This window comes from Ranitomeya imitator, chromosome 2 (assembly GCF_032444005.1).
Source record: "Ranitomeya imitator isolate aRanImi1 chromosome 2, aRanImi1.pri, whole genome shotgun sequence".
Classification (NCBI taxonomy): Eukaryota; Metazoa; Chordata; class Amphibia; order Anura; family Dendrobatidae; genus Ranitomeya; species Ranitomeya imitator.
Genome location: NC_091283.1, coordinates 587,707,051 through 587,728,496, shown reverse-complemented (window position 1 = coordinate 587,728,496; position 21,446 = coordinate 587,707,051). Strand labels below are relative to the sequence as shown.

General features: G+C 46.1%; 2 protein-coding genes across 7 annotated transcripts in view; one reads left to right on the top strand and one right to left on the bottom strand.

The window, feature by feature from the left end:
• The window catches only part of MYL9 (myosin light chain 9), a 35,834-nt gene extending 31,866 nt beyond the window's left edge, over positions 1-3,968 (bottom strand). Inside the window, exon 1 of the mRNA XM_069752299.1 lies at positions 3,881-3,968. Within this exon, the coding sequence (XP_069608400.1) occupies positions 3,881-3,948 (68 nt within the window). The 5' untranslated portion in view covers positions 3,949-3,968. The remainder of the gene's footprint in view (positions 1-3,880) is intronic.
• Positions 3,969-3,988: 20 nt separating this feature from the next.
• Positions 3,989-21,446, top strand: part of LPIN3 (lipin 3) — a 214,447-nt gene continuing 196,989 nt past the window's right edge. The window contains exon 1 of one of the 6 annotated variants that reach the window (XM_069752294.1): positions 3,989-4,031. The gene's annotated coding sequence lies outside the window, so the exon portion shown is untranslated. The remainder of the gene's footprint in view (positions 4,032-21,446) is intronic. The other 5 variants (XM_069752295.1, XM_069752292.1, XM_069752293.1 and 2 more) reach the window with 5 other exon arrangements.

Sequence of the window (21,446 nt, the reverse complement as noted above, 5' to 3'; positions counted from 1 at the left end):
AGATGGCTCTATGCAGCGTAGCGCAGAAGCAGGGTACAGAGTCAAACAACAGGGCTACGTAGCTAATGCACAGACCTAGGCCAAGGCTAAAGTTATTGTGCAGCTTCAGCCTTAGGCCGGGGTCACACTTGCGAGTGCAATGCGAGTTTCTCGCATCAATATCTGACACTGCCGCCGGCACTCGGGACCAGAGCGTGCGGCTGCATAGAAATACATGCAGCCGCATGCTCCAGTCCCGAATGCTGGTGGCAGTACCGGGTATTGATGCGAGAGACTTGTGCAAGTTTCCCGCATTGCACTCACAAGTGTGACCCTGCACTTAAAGGGACTTTGTCTTCTTTAGAAGTGAAGATCAAACTCCTATAGGCGTGGAGTGAATATTCATTACCTTAATGAGCGGTGACACGTGATTGCTCGGCCGCAAGAGCTGCTGGCGCCAAAACGAGATGCAGCGAGGGCACGCAGGGAAGGCAAGTAGGAGTTGTTGTTTTTTCTATAGGAACTATGCATACAAGGATAGGGATGGGTAGCCAAGCATACAAGAACAGGGGTGGGGGGGACAATGCATAACCGGCTTGATACGCGAGTCAATAAGTTTTCCCAGTTTTTTGTAGTAAATTTAGGTGCCTCAGCTTATACATGAGGACATACGGTATAATAGAAACACATCACCACTTCTGTATTTATCACCCACTCCTGGTTTTGGCTTACAAATACTGAGGTAAAACCAAATACTCTGCCTAAAAAGCACTTAAAAATGCTATAAATAATTAACATGTGAACTGTTTTCCATCTTTTTGAGCTTCTTAACCGCTTCAGGCTTCGAAAGCTGTGGAGCAGCTAAAGTGACAGGTGGCTGCCATTTTAGGAGGCGAAAAACAACCTTAAAGACACCAAAGAAAATGCTTGAGAAAAAAAACATAGAAGGCGTTTTCCAAGAGTCTTTCATTTAAAAAATTATCAGGTGTGCTGGCTTCTAAAAGATGGTGTGTGTACATGTAAAGTGTACCGAGAGCGGTATTTGCGACCGAGCTGCTGTCCAGATTCTACTTTCACACTTGCGTCGGTACGGGGCCGTCGCAATGAGTTGGCCCGACGTACGTTGTGAAAATTGTGCCCAGTCTATGTCCCGGGGAGGAGGGGATGGAGTTCCAGCCGCGCATGCGCAGTCGGAAATTACGTACAAAAAAAAGTTACATTGAATGTTTTTTTGTGACGACGGTCCGCCAAAACACAATGGATCCAGTGCATGACGGACGCGACGTGTGGCAATCCGTTGCGATACGTCAGCAATACAAGTCTATGGGCAAAAAACACATCCTGCGAGCACATTTGCAGGATCTGTTTTTTGTCCTAAACGAAGGATTGCTAAAAACGCAAGTGTGAAAGTAGCCTAACGCTTCACAGACAAGGGGGTTCCAGTCCCAGTGTGCCAAAGGTGTGGGGTGCAACATACTCACTTGTAGACGACAGGCCTCCGCCCTCAGGAGCCGCCACACACACAACGCATGGGTCACCAGGTTCTTTGTAAACAGTCAAACTTTTACTAAGCAGACCAAGATCATCAGGTGTGCACAGGTGGGATAGGGCACAGCAATTCACATTCTCCTCCTTCTTAGCACAACTCCTCTTAAGTCCTATCACTAGCTCGTCCTGGACTACCCCCAAGCCCACTGATTCTATCAGTCTCAGGGATTTCTCGTCACCTCAGCAGTGCACAAAGGACCGTCCATCACCTTCATCTATTCCTGTCCACCTTCTACTGTACTTTAGAATACACAATGTGTCCGGCAGCCCCTATGCCAGATCATAGGTTCTGAACGTAACAGGAGCGACCGCTCGGGATCCCAATAATGCCTTTCACTGCCTAGAACAAGCAACACGCTGCCCCTAGCCACCACCGCATCTGAACTTGGCCTTCACTAGGCACTTCACACTAAACTCCCCCTAACTAGGAAGTGCCCCCATTTTATAAGCACTAGTGCCCACCCACTGGACTAATCTTATCCTTCACCATTTCCTGTCTTATATCTTAAACCTATTATCCTTATTCTATACCTTATGCTATCCTAATCTTTACTCACCTTATGAATTAACACTTTACATGCCATACATAAATAAAAGCACACAACGGTATTCACATGGCGCATCTATTGTCTTCAGGGGTAGGAACAGGATAAGACTCTCCACATTAGAGATGAGTGAATTTGCTTGGGTTCCCTCTTATTCGGCAAGCTATAGCATTTGCAGAATAAGCTGCAGAGGAAACCTGGCTTACTGGATCGCGCTGGCCGATCAACGCCGCAGCTGCATGTGTTGCTGTTGGGTGACAGTCACGACACACGCATGGAGAGCCCAACAAATAGGCTCTGACACAGCCACGACACATGCAGCTGCTGCGCCGATCGGCGTGATCCAGGAAGCCGGGTTTCCTCTGCAGCTTATTCAGCAAGTGCTATAGCTTGTTGAATAAGAGGGAACCAGAGCAAATTCGCTCATCTCTCCTCTGCATCCCTTCATACATACCCTAAAGGTCCACTCACACAGTGACTGTCAGCACAATATGACCATCCATTGGTGAACTTTTACTGATCAACGGTCATTTGACTGCCTGTTTACACAAGCAGAACAAAGTAAACGATGCGCACTGAGCGATCTGTGCTTGTTCGCTCACCGCTCATAGGGCTGTCATATTCGGCAGTACGAGTCCTGTTTACACTGGATGATGCACCGCTGAGAACAATGATATTTTTTAGGCTGCGCAAAGGATCATTTCACCTAATGAATAAGTGTTTTCTTGTTCATTTATCAGGTAACCAGCAGACTGAGTATTTTTAACAACACTCGTTCACAATCATCTTGCAGTGTAACTGCCCCTTTAGATCCCTCAACATGATCCTACTCTTCTGCCATCATCCACACTGTTCTACTCCCCTCACAAGCAGTTCTCCTGCAGTACATTTTCTACAAATTGCCTTGCTGACCTTCTTCCTGGACATTTCATTGCTGCCAGTGACAACAGATCTAGCACTAAGCCACCACACCAGGCTCTCACAGGCAATTATAGAGACAGCAGGGCCTCTCCTAGCTGCAGAACATTAACTATTTATATACCATGTAGTTGGGTTACATGTGAAGCTCATGTCTCAATAATGTCTGAGGGACAGAATTAGGTTAAGATATTTGTAACATATAATTTTATACTCGTCACGATACCTTATAAGGCTGCCATCACACTAGCAGTATTTGGTCAGTATTTTACCTCAGTATGTGTAAGCCAAAACCAGGAGTGGAACAAGTAGAGGAAAAGTATAATAGAAACATATGTATCACTTCTGCATTTATCACCCACTCCTGGTTTTGGCTTACAAATACTGAGGTAAAATACTGACCAAATACTGATAGTGTGACGGCAGCCTAACATCTCCACACTGTCAGAAAAGGTGACACAAGCCTCGCGCCAGGTCTTACACCTGCGACATTCCTACAAGACGTAATTCTGTCTTCCGAAGTTCATTGCTGCACCTTCCAGATATAACGCACGAGCTGCACCTCCACCACACCCCTGAAATAAAAAGCTTCAAACGTTTCTTAGGGTATATTCATACTGTGGTTTTTGTAACCCTTGAAAATCCACTAAAGTTTTAATTCATCACAGGATTAACGAATCCAACATGTGTCTTATTGAAGTCGAACAGCACTTTACGGATCATGGAAGAGCTGCCTACAATCCCTTATTACAGACCCCCCTAATAAAGTTACTCACTTTTCCCCATATTTACCAAACTTAAATTTATCGTTCGTTCTTTCATCTGCGACAAATGGTTGGTTAATCCAAGCATTATCGCTCTATTTTATGTATTCGGTGGTCGATACTTACTGGTGCCTGTCTCTGAGCGTCTCGCTTCCAATATGAGCAATGCAGTAGGCGGACACGTATGAGATCATGTGAGACAGGTAAAGGGAGGGAGACAGGTAAAGGGAGGGACCCAGGAAGATGCAGGACAAAGTATAGGGAGCAGATACATAAGGTGAGGCTTTCTACGTATTGGGGCTGGGGTACGAAAACTCCTTTTATATTCACTCTTTCAACACTGACCTATCGGAGTTCCTATTTCTGATATTTTTTTAACAGGTTCTTTGTTTTCTAGAAATATTACCATATACGTGCAGTGCTTTGTATTATTAATATACTATAAATCAGGGAAATAGTTTACATATGCCCGTCTACATTAATGTCATATCAGTCCCCATGGATCCATGACCCCCTGGATCATTGCTCAAGGTATAAATTAAAGCACCCAATGATTACAATAGCAATACTGGCAGAACTCGAAATCCAGAGCAAGAATGCCAGCAGACTTTCCTGAGTGCCTGTGGCCGTGTACGTTGAACTGAGTAGGGCATTGTTATTTTAGACGAATAATGGCAATGCTGATATTTGTAGTTCTACAGTTTTAGCTTTCAATAAGGAAGTAAGAGTCATCTAAGCTTGTAGAATGTTTAGCTATGGGAACAGGAACTGGTCTCAAGAGATCACACACTATAGAGAATATCAGGTACAGCCATATGGTGTAACGAAAGAGTTTATGTACTTGGGTGCTGAGCATATACAGCCCCATTTGTAGGAAGCTGCATAGCCTCCATGCACTACTGTACTGGATCCACTGAGCTTGCATGGCGGCTCAGAGGTTAGCACTGCAGCCTTGCAGCACTGGGGTCCTGGGTTCAAATCCCACCAAAGACAACATCTGCAAGGAGTTTGTATGTTCTCCCCGGGTTTGCGTGGGTTTCCTTAGGGTACTCTTGTTTCCTCCAACGCTCCAAAGACATACCAGTAGTGATACTGACCGATCCCAGTGATGATCTGATGTCTGTGAAGCATTGCTATATAAGTGTATAAAATAAGTATTATTCACTATAAATCTGATGAAAAATGTTGTTGTCTGTATTTTCCATGTGTATGTATATGGAGAAAATACAGGCAGATTCTGATGGACTGTGAAAAAGAATTTTTTCACATTTTGTCAACGTTAACAAAATATAAGACCTCATACCTACTAGTGTGAACCTGGACTTACCATATCAATCACCAGCAGCGCACACTATCTACAACTCTCCCGTCCTATGTTTTCTTCGGTCTGAGGACTAGAGTTGAGCGAATATGTTCGGAATCAGTAGCCGAATCTGAATTTGTCATATTCGTGTCATATTGGTACCCTATTTGTGCCGAATCTATGTTTGGTGATCGTTTCCGAACATATTCTGTCATTTCTACTCCCACTGACACCAATGATGTTCCACTGGTTTTGGTTTTGCAATATTCGCCGCCGATCATAATCGGAACCGAATTTTGAAAAATTCGCTCAACTCTACTGAGGACCCATGGACCTGCAACAGTTAAGTTTCTATGCAATAACAATGTTGTGTGAACACAACCGGACCAGGTCAACATAATCTTTTACAATACCTAATAGTCATCTGGATAAGGCCCGATAGCGTTTGTTTTTCATTCCCTAGTTTTACATGAAAATAATTTTTCATCCCATTCACATGAAGTTACATATGGAAATTCTATTATGGCCAATTCGATATGAAGCTGTAATATGCCCATGTCCATAAGCTGTAAGGATATTTTAATATAATGTGGTTGGGGGAGTTGCACCTTAGGGTATGATCACCCAGGTCATATATGAAGCAAATTTTGTGAGGCTAGGTCTAGATGGCCTAGGTCTCCCTCTGACGCCCTCCGCCTAGGCCTCCCTCTGACGCCCTCCGCCTAGGCCTCCCTCTGACGCCCTCCGCCTAGGCCTCTCTCTGACGCCATCCGCCTAGGCCTCCTTCTGACTCCCTCCCCCTAGGCCTCCCTCTCACACCCTCCGCCTAAGTTTCCCACTGACACCCTCTGCCTAGGTTTTCCTCTGACACCATCCGCCTAGGTCTCTCTCTGACACCCTCCGCCTAGGTTTCCCTCTGACACCCTCTGCCTAGGTTTTCCTCTGACACCGTCCGCCTAGGTCTCTCTCTGACACCCTCCGCCTAGGTTTCCCTCTGACACCCTCCGCCTAGGTCTCCCTCTGACACCCTCTGCCTAGGTCTCCCTCTGACACCCTCTGCCTAGATCTCCCTCTATCACCCTCCCCCTTGGTCTCCCTGACGCCCTCCGCCTAGGTCTCCCTCTGACGCACTCCCCCTAGGTCTCCCTCTTACACCCTCTGCCTAGGTTTCCCTCTGACACCCTCCACCTAGGTCTCTCTCTGACATTCTTCTCCTAGATCTCCCTCTGACACCCTCCCTCTCAGTCTCTCTCAGACACCCTCTCTCTAGTTTATCCATTAGAATGCCCCCTTTAGGTTACCCTCTAACACCCCATTACCGTCGGACCGCGTGCAGCGTCCTCTCGTTCTTTAGCTGCCTGTCGCCTATCATTGGCATTCCCCTGATGAACCACTTGGTATTGTCTATGGGGGAAAACACGTCGGGTTGGGACACTAATCCCATAAGATAAGTGTATCATGACAAACACACTGGTGCTGTTTTATGTGCTGATATTTGTCCGCTTTGCTGAAATCGCCATTTGCTGATCGGGACGACCTTATCTTGATGATACTTTTGACAACAATGTCTATATATTTTTTGCGATGATGTCTGTATGTCTGCATATGGTTTTATGTCCGATTTATGACAATATGCAAGAGTGACCTAAATATTTGTTATTTCTGGCGAGGATGCCCATGGTTTTTTCTGGGGATGATGCCCCCATGTTCCTTTATATAGGTTCACATCAATACATGAGTACATTTGTTCTGCTATACTATGCAAATTCTAGCTGGATTAATCCTTACTGTTTTCTGGAGTTGATGCCCATAGACATCACTATCTGCTGTTTGGGATGACTATCTTTTTGATATCCCTATGGCAACGATGTCCTTTTATCTCTGGCGATGATGCCCTCATATTTGGACATGGTTTCATCTCTCATATATGAAAATATGCAAAAGTGAGTTTTTGTTATGTCTGGCGATGATGATCATGTATTTTCTGGTGAGGATGCCCCCCATGTTCCTATATATTGAGTCAGTGGCGTAGCTAGGGTTTCAACTTGGGGGGGGGGGGCGAAACATTTGAGTGGGCCCCTAACCAGCTAACCCTGATTACAGCTATGGTTGCACTCTAATTGTGAATTTAATGGAACCTCAGAATATGACCGCGCTGTTATTGAAAATAAATCTATATACAAAAACGAACATTGATTTTACCGCCATATTGTGACGATAAGCAACTTTTATGGTCACAATACTCTGAATGCCCCTATAACAATACAGTAATGCTTAAGTGCCCACTTTACATTTAATAATGTCCCCTAAGTTTCCTCATATACTGCTCCATTATACACAGTATGGTGAGCTTAAAGCTTCCATATACACAGTATAAGGCCCCCACAGCTCCCCTACACACAGTATGATGATTCTATAACTCCCCGATAAACCGTATGATGTTCTCACTGCTCCCTTTACACAGTATAATGCTGACAGTGCTCCCCTATAGAAAGTATAATGCCCCCCAGAGCTCCCCTATATACAGTGTAATGGGCCAACAGCTCCCATATGCCATCACAGTTCCCTATACACAGTATGGTGGGTCCATAGCTCCCTTATAATCAGTATGATGGGCCTGCAGCTCCCGTCAAACAGTATGATGTCCCTCACAGTTCTCATGTACACAGTATGATGTGGCCACAGCTCCCCTATACACAGTATGATGTGGCCACAGCTCCCTTATACACAGTATGATGGTGCCACAGCTTCTTTATACACAGTATGATGGGCCCGCAGCTCCCTTATACACAGTATGATGGGCTTGCAGCTCCCTTATACACAGTATGATGTGGCCACAGCTTCCTTATACACAGTATGATGGGGCCACAGCTTCCTTATACACAGTATGATGGGGCCACAGCTTCTTATACACAGTATAATGAGACCGCAGCTCCCTTATACATAGTATGATGGGTCCCCAGCTCCCTTATACACAGTATGATGGGGGCCACAGCTTCCTTATACACAGTATGATGGGGCCACAGCTTCCTTATACAGTATGATGGGCCACAGCTTCCTTATACACAGTATGATGGGCCTGCAGCTCCCTTATACACAGTATGATGGGCCCGCAGCTCCCTTATACACAGTATGATGGGGCCAGAGCTTCCTTATACACAGTATGATGGGCCCGCAGCTCCCTTATACACAGTACTAGATGGTGGCCTGATTCTAACGCATCGAGTATTCTAGAATATGCATGTCCACGTAGTATATTGCCCAGCCACGTAGTATATTGCCCAGCCATATATTATACTGCCCAATCACATAGTATATTGCCCAGTCACGTAGGATATTGCCCAGCCACGTAGTATATTGTCCAGCCATGTAGTATATTGCCCAGTGATGTAGTATATTGCCCAGTGACGTAGTATATTGTCCAGTGACGTAGTATATTGCCCAGCCACGTAGTATATTGCCCAGCCACGTAGTATATTGCCCAGCCACGTAGTATATTGCCCAGCCACGTAGTATATTGCCCAGCCACGTAGTATATTGCCCAGTTATGTAGTATATTGCCCAGTGACGTAGTATACAGCACAGAGCCACGTAGTATATTGCACAGCGACGTAGTATACAGCACAGAGCCACGTAGTATATTGCCCAGCTACGTAGTATATTGCCCAGCCACGTATGTCACAGGTTAAAAAATAAACATATACTCACCTTCCGAGGGCCCCTTTTAGTTCGGTCACATGACCGTGACGTCATGGCAGGTCATTCTCGCGCAGGCGCGCAGGACCTGTGATGACGTCACAGTCACATGACCGTGACGTCACGGCAGGTCGTTCTCGTGCAGGCACTGTGATGACGTCGCGGTCACATGACCGTGACGTCATGGCAGGTCCTTCTCGCGCAGGCGCGCAGGGCCTGTGATGACGTCGTGGTCACATGACCGTGACGTCACGGCAGGTCCTTCTCGCACAAGCGCAGGGCCTGTGATGATGTCGCGGTCACATGACCGTGACGTCATGGCAGGTCCTTCTCCCATACCATTCTTGGCACCGGAACCTGCCGGAGGTCACCGGAGCATCGCGAAAGGTGAGTATATAATGATTTGTTATTTTTTTAATTATTTTTAACATTAGATAGGTAGCATCAATAGTAAAAACTTGGTCACACAGGGTTAATAGCGGCGGTAACGGAGTGAGTTACGCGCGGCATAACACGGTCGGTTACCGCTGGCATTAACCCTGTGTGAGCGGTGACTGCGGGGAGTATGGAGCGGGCGCCGACTGCAGGGAAGTAGGGAGGGACTAATCGGACTGTGGCTGTCGCTGATTGGTCGCGGCAGCCATGACAGGTAGCTGGCGAGACCAATCAGCGACTTGGATTCCATGACAGACAGAGGCCGCGACCAATGAATATCCGTGACAGACAGAAAGACGGAAGTGACCCTTAGACAATTAAATAGTAGATGATGGCCCCGCAGCTTCCTTATACACAGTATGATGGGCCCGCAGCTCCCTTACACACAGTATGATGGGCCCGCAGCTCACTTATACACAGTATGATGGGCCCGCAGCTCCCTTATACACAGTATGATGGGCCCGCAGCTCCCTTATAAACAGTATGATGGGCCCGCAGCTCCCTGTCATGATTTGGCAGTCTGCAGTCACATAAAGTGACTGCAGACATTTATTCCAAGCCTGTATCAACTTTATAGTAATAAATTGCTTATTATTAAATTATTAAAGCACCACTCTAGTGTAACAACCCTGCCGGCATCACTGCATGGCCTTCCATTCCCCACCTGCCTGTTACATCTACTCACTCACCCAGTGCCATGCTGTGAGATCTGTCTGCTGCTGGTTCCATGCCATGTGCTTCATGGCGTCCTGCTCTGTGTACACTTCCTGGCTGTGTGCATAGGGGGGCGGCGCCAGCCACTCCGGATTCTTATTGAGACTGTGTGCACCTCCCTACGGTGCTTCTGGCCAATAGCCTTGAGGCCTCTGATACTTAAGGCATCCTCACCCATTGGAGGATGCCTGAGCAAACTATTCCCCTCAGTTAGCATTTGCTACTGAGCTGCCAGGTCGTGTGTTTCCTGTCTCTGAGGGCTGCACTATTGCAGGCCTTCATCTGTGTTCTGTTTGTGTATCCGTGTCTGTTCCTGTCTGTACTCTGGTCTATGTCCGTCCCTGCTCCTTCTTTGTCATTAGTCATTTCCCACTCAGCTGTGTGTACCTCTGCCTTATCTTTATGCTCTGTTCGCCACTGTCTGTGGCTCTGCTTCTCTCTGCTCAGTTCTACCACAACCTGTGGCTCTGTGTCTCTCAGCTTTTCTCTCAGCTCTGCTCTCTGACCTTGCTCCGCTCTCTGTGGCTTTGCTCTACGGCTCCGCTCCTTGCGGTTCCACCTGGCACCGCTCCTTGCGGTTCTACGTCTTTAGCTCTTGGCTCCGCCTCCAGCGTCTCCGCTCTTGGCTCCGCCTCCAGCATCTCCGCTCTTGGCTCCACCTCCAGCGTCCCCGCTCTTGGCTCCGCGTCCAGCGTCTCCACTCTTGGCTCCGCCTCCAGCATACCGCTCTTGGCTCTGCCTCCAGCATCTCCGCTCTTGGCTCCGCCTCCAGCGTCTCCGCTCTTGGCTCCGCCTCCAGCGTCTCCGCTCTTGGCTCCGCCTCCTGCGGCTCCGTCCTTGGCTTTGCCTTCTCCTTCTCTACTCTCTGCTCTACCTTCTCCTTCTCTGCTCATAGCTCCACCTTCTACTCGTACTCCGCCTCCTGCGATTCAGCTTTTCTTCCACTCTTGCTCTATCTTAATTCTGCAACTTTCCCTACAGGTCTCTACCTGTTCCTTTATATTCTCCAGTCTGAACAGGTTCTTACCTGTTTCCACACATCCATCTGAATACCAGTTCCTACCAGAGTATCAGTCCTGTCTGCCAGTGCCAGCCGTGCCCGCCTGTCTGTCTGAGTGCCAGCCGCGCCCGTCTGCCTGCCTGTATCTCCGTCAAGCCAGTCCGCCCGTCAGGGCCTCTGCCATACCCGTCTGTCAGCCAGTGTCACAGCCGTGCCTGCCTGCCCGTGTCTTGTCCCCGGTGGGATCAGCATCCACAGTCCGACTCCACCCTGAAGTGGTACCTGGTAGTTTCCTATTGCACAAGTCTGACCTCACCATCAGAGGCTCCAGCGAACACCTAGGAAGCTACTTAGTTACGCCCCTTCCAGGGAAGTTCGGTCTGTGGTCCAGTGGGGCCACACCCCCAGGTGCCCGCGCCAACCAGTCTCGGCGCGAGCGTTACATCTAGCAAGGTTTTTTTTCCACCGCTGGAGTGGTGTTTTAAGCGCAAGTCCCCTGCCCTGGTCATTTACTCATCCTCCGGCGTATTCACTATTTTGTGGCACTGCTGCTGGACCACACCCTTAGGTACCCTACCAATTTGTGTGTATGGTTCTTCTTTGATATTTTAATCATTATAATTAAAAGTTACTGTTTTAGGTGTTTGTTTTTGTTGGTTCTCTATATGGATATAGACGTTATGATATTTTTTGTGGTTTTTCAGTACCCTCTAACACCCCCCCAGGTTTCAACAGTACACATGTTTTAAAGGAGTAGAACAACAGGCCACTTACAGGTCTTAGGCTAAGTTCACAATAAGCATTTTTGCTGCTTTATTTTGTTGCTTTTTTATGCTAATTTTCAGCAAAACCTATGAGATTTCAGAAATCAAGGGTGATGCGTTTGTATATGCTTACCTGTAGGGGTTGTGCAGACTAGGCACAACTCTATGAATGATTTTGTCAGGCATTGGATTCCAACTTCGTGACTTGCTGCCCATCGCCAATAGGGTGGAGAAGTGTTAGTCCTGTTCCATTCACTGCTCCAAATGAAAATATAGTGGAAAACGATTTTTCAGAGGTGCTTACCTCTTGTAGCTGGAATCCCAAAAAGACCTTGATTCTGGAGCAACCTCCAGGTGGTGTTCCAGAGTAACAAAATTACACTTACATGTTTACAATTAAATTTATTCTAAAAATATTTTTTCAATGTTCATGCACTAACAACATACTTTAAAAAAAAAAAAACTTAAAAAAAAAACAACATGTTTCTGCTCTGAATGAAGTAGTTGTGGATGAGGTTCTTTATTTTCTGGTAAAGCTGCCCACTCTTCTTGGCAAAAAAGCCTCCAGTTCCTGTAAATTCCTGAGCTGTCTAGCATGAACTGCACACTTGAGATCTCCCCAGAGTGGCTCAATGATATTGAGTTCAGGAGACTGAAATGGCCACTCCAGAACCTTCACTTTGTTCTGCTGTAGCCAATGACAGGTCAACTTGGCTTTGTGTTTTGGATCGTTGTCATGTAGTAACGTCCAAGTACTTCCCATGCGCAGCAGTATTTGCTGATAATGTGCTGCCTTCATCTTTCCTTCAAATTTGACCAAGTTTCCTGTGCCTTTGTAGCTCACACATCCCCAAAACATCAGCGTTCCACCTCCGTGCTTTACAGTAGGAACGGTGTTCCTTTCATTATAGGCCATGTTGACCTCTCTCCAAATGTAACGTTTATGGTTGTGGCCAAAAAGTTAAATTTGGTCTCATCACTCCAAATTACTTTGTTTCAAAAGTTGTGAGGATTGTCTCTGTGCTGTTTTGCGTATTGTAGGTGAGATACTTTGTGGCATTTGTGCAGTAATGGCGTTCTTCTGGAGACTCGACAATGCAGCCTATTTTTCTTCAAGTGCTTCCTTATTGTGCATCTTGAAACAGCCACATCGCTAGTTTTCAGAGAGTCCTGTATTTGAGCTGATGTTATTTGTGGGTTTTTCTTTGCATCCCGAACAATTTTCCTGGCAGTTGTGGATGACATTTTTGTTGGTCTACCTCACCGTAGTTTTGTTTTTACAGAGTCCCTCATTTTCCATTTGTTAATCACAGTTTGAACGCTGCTGACTCAATTCCTTGGATATTGTTTTGTATCCCTTTCCTATTTTATACAGTTCAACTACCTTTTCCCATAGATCCGTTGACAAATTTTTTGCTTTTCCCATGACTCACAATCCAGAAATGTCAGTGGCTGGATGAAAGATGCTAGAGTCTGTCTGGATGCCAGAAACTCACTCAGCTTTTATACACACACACTGATTACAAGCAAATAGGTCACAGGCGAGGATGTTACCTTTAGTAGCCATTCAAACCAATTTGTGTCAACTTCTGTGCATGTTATCAGACCAAAATCACCAGGGTATGTGAACTTTTTATCATGATTATTTGGATGTTTTAGGTTGTCATTATGATTTAAAAAGAGAAAACACAGTAGTTTGACAATAAATAGCTTCACCCAACCACTAACCATGAGTGGAGAAAAAGTTTTGGTGTTATCATATTCTCGGAAAAAAAGGCCAAGGAAGCAAAAATTCTCCCAGGGTATGTAAACTTTTGAGCACAACTGTATATGTCCAACATCCTGGTATATATGTCACCCATCCTGTATATATGTCTTACATCCTGGGCTCTCTCTTCCTGGTACAGATATCACTTATCCTGGTATATATGTCTCCCATCCTGGAATATTTAACTCCCATCCTGGGCTGATCCTGGTATAAATGTCGCCCATCCTAGTATATATATTCCCCATCCTGGTATATATGTTCCTGATTCTGATATACAGTATATATCCCCCCAACCTGGTATATATGCCATATATGCCACCTAACCTGTTATATGATCCCCATCCTGGTATATATAAACCTTATCCTGGTACACATCACCCCATCCTGGTATATATCCCCCATTCTGGGCCCATCCTGCTATATATGTCCCCCATCTTGGTATATATGAACCCCATCCTGATTTACATGTCCCCCTTTCTGGTATATCTTTCACCCATCATGAATCCTTTCTTGGTATTTACATGCCCCATCCTGGTATATACAGGATATAAACCCTATGCATCCTGATGTATATCCCATCCTGGCATATATGTCTTCCATCCTGGACCCATCCTGATATACAGTATATATTTCCCATTCTGGTATATATGTCCCCTCTGATTGGCCAGTTGCATGTATTGCAGTGCAGAGACCAGGCGGATCTCTGCACAACAATGCATTTCAGCTGAATGTGCATCCACAGGTGCACATCCAACTGAAATAAGCACTGGCATCGGTGTATCCCCCTTCCGCAAGGGCTCGGTCATGGTAGAACACTCTGCAACCGCGATTGTTACGCAGCTGCTGGTAGCTATGCTAGGTAAGTGTGCTTTGATTTTGGAATCAATCAGCAAACCACTCCATGCTTCACGGTGGTCACCACACTTGTAGAAACCAACGACTCACCTTTTCTAAGTCTCACAAAGATATGACAGTTGGTATTAAGAATCTCACATTTTTACTTATCTTTACCTATTATAAGACTACTGTACAAATTTGGATTAGATTTCCAGTGATTTATGTCCAGTTCTTGTTTGCTTGGCCCAAACAAGTCTCTTCTTCTCATTTGCAGTTTGAAAAAGTGGCTTCTTTGCAGCGATTCTAGAAATTAAGCCTGCTTATTGCAGTCTCATTTGAACAGTTGATGCTGAGATTTGTCTGCTACTTGATGTGTGGACATCATTTATGAGGGCTGTCATCTGAGATGCTATAAATTTGTGGTTTCTGAATCTGGAAACTTTGATGAACTTATTCTCTGCAGCAGAGGTAATTCTGTTTTCATTTCCTGGGTCAAGCTTCATGTGAACCAGTTTCATCATTGTAATTTATAGTTTTCATGACTGCACTTCAGGACACCTTCAAGGTTCTAGCAATGATCTGGACAGACTGACCTTCATGTCTTGAAGTAATGATGAACTATCATTTCTTCTTTCTTAGTTGAGTGGCTTAGTCATGTTATGGAATAGGGCCCAGCACTCTATGGAACTGTGTAGCAACACTGCCTTTTCAATGAATACTATACCTGATGTTCACAAACACTTTCTGAAGGCCGGTCATTCCACAAATTAACTTTTGATGAGTCATATCTGTTCATTCAAATGCATTCCAGGTGACTACCTGCCGAAACTGCTTGAAGAAACCAAGAAGTACGTAAAGCTGGCATCACAGTAGAAGGGCGGTACTTTGACAAATCTAAGGTGTATAGGGGTTAACTGCAGCGTCCCAGGGTCTTGGTCATTGCAGTAATATAATTCTCCTCTAGGGGGAGTGATGTTACGTTTGAAGGCAATAAAGGAGATCTCTTTACCAGGTATCACAAACATGCAACGCAATTCATACTCCAGTCCACCAGGGGGAGCTATGCTCCTATTTATTAGGGCACTCTTCACAATTAAGTAAAACTGGTGGTCTGGCTAGGAAGTTAGGCAGAAGCTGGCTGGGCTTCACCCAGTTAGCTGCTATCTGAGCTCTGCTCAGGTAGTGGGTCCCTGACAGGGGTGAGATCCTGTCAGAGGCCTAGACAGAAGGCCACGGAGCTGCGCCTGCCCCACATGCGGCAGCTTCCTAAGAAAGAGACACGAACAGAGAACTGTATTGTAGAGGGTGAGCAACGAAGTGATAGCAAAAGGAGAGGAAACCAGAAGGAATTCTGCCCTGCTAAGGCTGCCTCCTTCTGAGGTGCAGGATTCGGTAGCTGGAACACCGACGGAGCAACAGTCCTTTATGCCTTTCTCCAGAGACCGGCAGGACAGCTAATTCCATGTTACCTTCCCGCCCTATACCCAGGAGGCACGGTGGCAACTTGTGGAGGCTGGGGCGTACTAGAGTCCCTGTAAAAAGCCTCAGGCCTCCAGTTATATGGGTTTGGCCTATCCATCTGGGGGACAGAGAGAGACACAACATCTAGAACATCTACCACAGTTGTGAGGAACTTATGAGAAGCTCAGCAGTAAGGTACTACAACACACAGGTGCTAGAGGAAGGCTATTGATTTCCACCTGGATAAGGGGACTCTGGATTTGCCTTCAGACCGGCCGGACTCTGCCTGCCCTGTGATCTAGTGCTCTGGACTGTGGATGCTGAAGCCTTCAGTAAAAAGGTAAAGAGACTGCAACCTTGTGTCCTGGTTCTTCACTGCGCCTTACACCATCCACCATCCACACTCTGGGAAGCCCTGGGGACACACTTCACCTGTGGGAAGGTATACCATCTAGCTGCCATAACATCACCCCAGTGAACCCCTAAGCAGCGTCGGTCACCCTGACCGAATACCACAGGTGCGTCATGAACATTATCCCTTTAAAGACCTTTCCCTTTTATAACGGACCTCCCGAGGGCCACGGACCGGGTCAGCCACCGTGACATCCCCCTGAGAACCGAAGGACCTGGTACCGAGTACCCCACAGCCCTACGGTTGCGATCCACAACCACTTTCTTTTTGTAGAACAGCTTTTCTCCCAAGACCAGTAATTCTGTCCATAACATGGCTAGAGATGGAGGAGCATGTGATCAGAACTGTCCATCAGACGGCTTCCATCTTTGGAAGCGACGCTGTCTTTTGATCCTCGCTGTTTCCAGCATTAACCGATGTAGTTCTTCAAGATAAGCCAGCCTATATGCAAGGAAATTCAAAGATAAAGCCGTGTGCACTACTACTAGTGGTGCCCAGGTAGGTTCCCACACCATGTGATACTAAAAGAAAGAACCTGGCACTCAACTTAATGCTCGTGAGATTTTAATCGTAGTAGCCAAAAAACATTTCCGTCCTATATCTGGACCTTCATCAGTTACGTACTATGATGAAAAAAGTGAATGACTGTAGTGTCATATAAGGCACAGCATGGTCTGCGTTTGGTATTTGCGCAGATAGGTTTAGGCACACAGACTGGACTTATTCACGCTGATAGGTGAGACAAGTGGGGATTCCGTGTCTGGACACAAGCACAGCACCTATCAGCGTGAATAAGTCCAGTCTGTGTGCCTAAACCTATCTGCGCAAATACCAGACGCAGACCATGCTGTGCCTTATATGACACTACAGTCATTCATGTTTTTCATCATAGTACGTAACTGATGAAGGTCCAGATATAGGACCGAAACGTTTTTTGGCTACTACGATTAAAATCTCACGAGCATTAAGTTGAGTGCCAGGTTCTTTCTTTTATATGCAAGGAAAAACCACACATTTCCAAGATTCTCTCTTGTCCCCACCATGAGGAACGGAACCATACCCACTTCTCTGGGTTCCTTGGCTTCATCTTTATCAGGAATTCTGATTCTCGTCACCCCTGATTTAGTGACCATTTCCTGCATGAGTCGCCCATTGGACCAAACGACTTCTCCCCGCACTTGGCACCTGGATGACATCCTCCAGTAAATCCTGAGCTTTCCTCATAAGCTCCAGCCGTCTAGCGGCTTTTTCATTCTCCCACCGGATCAACCACTTCCTGCAAAGACACCTCAAGTGCATATCACTCAGAATAGCTACTCGATCCGCCATGACTTCAGAAATGGAGAGAATCACCAGCTGTTTAGCTTCTAGGGACCAGTACACCCTACAGGCTTCCTTGGCTGTCTTAAAGTCATCATGCACCGACTCTCTGCACACTCTTCCCTCAGGTCTTCCGTGACTTCTACCAAACATTTTAGCAAGGGAGTCTCACTCCTTTCCATTGCGCTGAGATGATAGCCTGGCTCAGATTCTGGCAATGGCTTTTTCCGGAGTTCCACTTTTTCGAGTCACTTGGCCAGACCAGACACCTGGTGCTTCACCTTCTTCCAGGCTGCCATATTCATTGACTGGCTTTCTACCAGACGACCTCTCAGTTCAGTCACCTCTTTTTCCAACGCAACCACTCTGCACTCAGCAGCCTGTCTCCGAAGCTCCTCTTGCTTTAAATGGGCCTGTACCAAATCCTTGAACTTCCTTAGCTGACTTCTTTCCCCCTCTGGTCTGGTTGAGCATTCTTCACTCACAGGGGTAGCGGCTTCAGGCCTCACTTCATTGGTGGCTTCCTCTTTTCCTGCACCCTCGGCCTTCACCTGTGTCTTAGCAGAGTCACCTTCATACCTCTCTTGGGTCTCAGAAGTGTCACCTTTGAGGGTTTCCGCTTGCTCGAGCTATTCCTCCTCGGGGTCTTCAACCTTCTCCACTTCCTCACCCAGGGCGCTGTTCTAGTCTCCAGGCTCCTTAGAGGTGGATCCCCCACTGGTCTGCTCATCCTGAGCATCATAGACTCCTGCTTCACCAGCACTTCCCGGGATTTCTTCTCCCCTAGCACCAACATCTGATCGCCCATCATCAGCAAGCATCACTTGGGGCAATCCTGGGTGGCCCTGGCTCCTTCAGCAATGGGAGGATGTGCCATCTTTCTTGAGTCCTCTCTTACTGGAGTCCCTTTGGTTCATAGAGTCACAGTTACCCTCGGAGTCTGTGTCACACCCCACAGTAAGGTGACCTCTCAATGTGCCTTCTAAACCGGTGTCAGCTCCCCCATCACTCTGTCACACGGTGATCTACTCCATGTGATGTCAGGTCAGTACCCGTTTGGCAGGCGCATACCTTCCACCGGTCACCCCTACATCTGTACTGTCAATGTTGGGAGGTGTCAGTGCCACAATATACCGAACCCCATCAGCATAGAGCCCTTCACCCTCCTGCTGTACAGTAGAAAGGAACTCCTTTCTCCCACAAGTTTGCGAACAGCCCAGAGTCCCGGCCTTCTATCACTGGATAAAAGTGTATTTTATGCAGCATTTTCATACCAACACATCAGGATTGGCAACAGAATTTTCTGCTAAAAATCCTGGCCGTTTACACATAACCTAAGGTTAAGTTCACACTAGGCGTTTATGCAGTGGTTTTTTAATGTAAATTTTCAGCTGCGTTTTGCAGCGCAGCAAAGTCTATGAGATTTCAGAAATCTCATGCACCCAGCTTGCTTTTTTTGTCATCAGGATTTTGTGTTTGCATGTTTTTTTGCACAATAGATCATATCACTTCTTTCAGCATTTTTTCACCCATTGAAATTAATGAGTGGTGAAAAAACGCTGAAAAAAATGCACCAAAAATGCAGGTATCAGGTTTGTTGTGTTTTTTTTGTGCCAAAACCTGATTCTATAGAATGCGACTTTTTTTTCAACACTAAACTTTATCAGCATGCACAACAGACATACTTAGCATGCCAAAAACGCAGCAGCAGCTTCTTTCCTGTCAAGAGATCAGGTTTTGCTGCAGAAAAAAAATGCCAAGTGTGAACTTACCCTTACAGTTTTGGTGCAGAAAGTAATCCGCAGCATGTCAATTATCATGCATTTTTACCGTGTTTTTCACCATTCACTTCACTCAAATCAGTGACAAACGCTGGGCAAAAATGTCCAGTTATGAAGCTGTGTTTTTCCTGCCAAGAAATGCAGAAATTTTACTTAAGGGTATGTTTCCTCGGTCAGTAAACGCTGCGGGGTTGGACGCCACCTACATCCTCAGCGTCCAACCCGCAGAATCCAGATGTTACAGCATATCCCATCTCCACTATGCGTGCCCTGGCACCTGCGTTCAAAAGCCAGCAGTGCTTTTTTGCTGCTTCCAAAGCGCTGCCGATTACTGCCCGTGGGGACATACCCGCACGTGTGCACATACCCTCACGTTTGCACATACCCTAAGGGTATATGCTCAGTATTTGGCACAGAAATTTCTGTCCCATTCCTGCCTTTCCTCGCAGGAAAAATGCTGCATATAGTAGTTTTTGATGTGTTTTTTTTACATGCATTTCTATTGCAGGTATTTTCCCACTCATTAGCATGAGTGAAATCTGCAGCAAAAATGCTGAAAAAAATTGACATACTGCAGATTTAAGTCTGCACCCAGCCCACCCCCCAATAAAAAAAATGTGTGCATTAGACCTCAGGATTCTCATTCACTTTGCTGACATAAGAAACCCTTCAGGTTTTGTGACAAATCTCTGCAGAAAAATATGCGACAATCTTCAACGTGTGCACAGGCCCAAACACATACAAGATAATATATGACTGGTTATACAGTATACACATTGTTGTATGCATATTCAGATATATGACAGTGTGTATTGTATACCAGCTGTATTATTCTTTATACTATAGTTGTATACTATGTGCACAGATGTTACATACTGGATCAATCCTGCACCTGGCACAGGACGTACATATACTGTATATGTAGGACCATATATAAAACGTGATGTCCAGTCACCAGGCTGGACCAGTCTAGTGCAGGATTCTGTATAGTGTCTCTGGTCTCTCTGAGGTATAGGGGACTGAGATTTATTGCAGCAGACTGAACTTTCCTGCAGACCCTGGAGCCGATGACGGGGCACTGACAGTGCGACCCTGAGGCTATGTGCCCACATTGCAGAAATGCTGTGGAAATGTCGGCAGCATTTCCGCAACTCCCTGCTGTGGGTAAAACGCATGCGGAATTCGCATGCGTTTTCTTGCAAAGCAGAAGTGTTTTTGCAAGCTTTATTAGCTTGCAGAATGCTTGCGCTTTACAAGCGATTTGTAGCATCGCTTGGAAAAGTGATTGACAGGTTGGTCACACTTGTCAAGTATAGTGCTTGACAAGTGTGACCAACTTGTTACTATTGATGCTGCCTATGCAGCATCAATAGTAAAAGATAGAATGTTAAAAATAATAAAATAAAATAAATATTAAAAATATGGTTATTCTCACCTTCTGACTGCCCCCCGATCTCCTCAGCCGCACTCCCAGTACGTTCCGTTCCCAGGGATGCTTTGCGTGAAGGACCTTTGTGACTACAAAATTGAAAACACCAGCGCACTACCAATAACAACCACTAAGTATCAAGGGGTGCAGAAGAGTGGTGACATACTAGATCAAGAGCAAAAAAAGGAAAAAGAACCACTCTTAAAGACTGCACACCACAATATATACTTGAACATATCAGCAGGTAAACTTTTATTGACAAACCAATAAAAACATCTAAAACCAAGGACCTTTGTGACGTCACGGTCACGTGACCTCAACGTTATCTCAGGTGATTTGCAAAATGCATCCCTGGGAACGGAAGCCACAGCGTGCACCGCTGAAAGGCGGGAGCACTCCAGGGGCAATCAGATGTTAAGTATGTCCCTATTTTTACTTTAATTCTTTCTTTTTTTTTTACAGGAATATGGTACCCTGGGCCTGGAGGAGAGTCTCCTCTCTGTGGTGAAACGCTACCTGAGTGGGTTGGGGAACACTTGCTTGGCACGGAATTTAAGCACTCAGGCACGGTTTCTCCACTTTAGTCAGTCTATTTCGGTTTATTAGACATCATAAACCATAACACAAACAGTTCATTACATAGATCAATGGAACACTAAACCACCGAGAGTTTGTTCCAGTGGCAGATACGTCTCTGCCCATAACCCCTTGTTATCTGGAGTTACCTTACCAGAGCTCCGGCTCCACACACTGACTCCCGTCAATGCTGGTT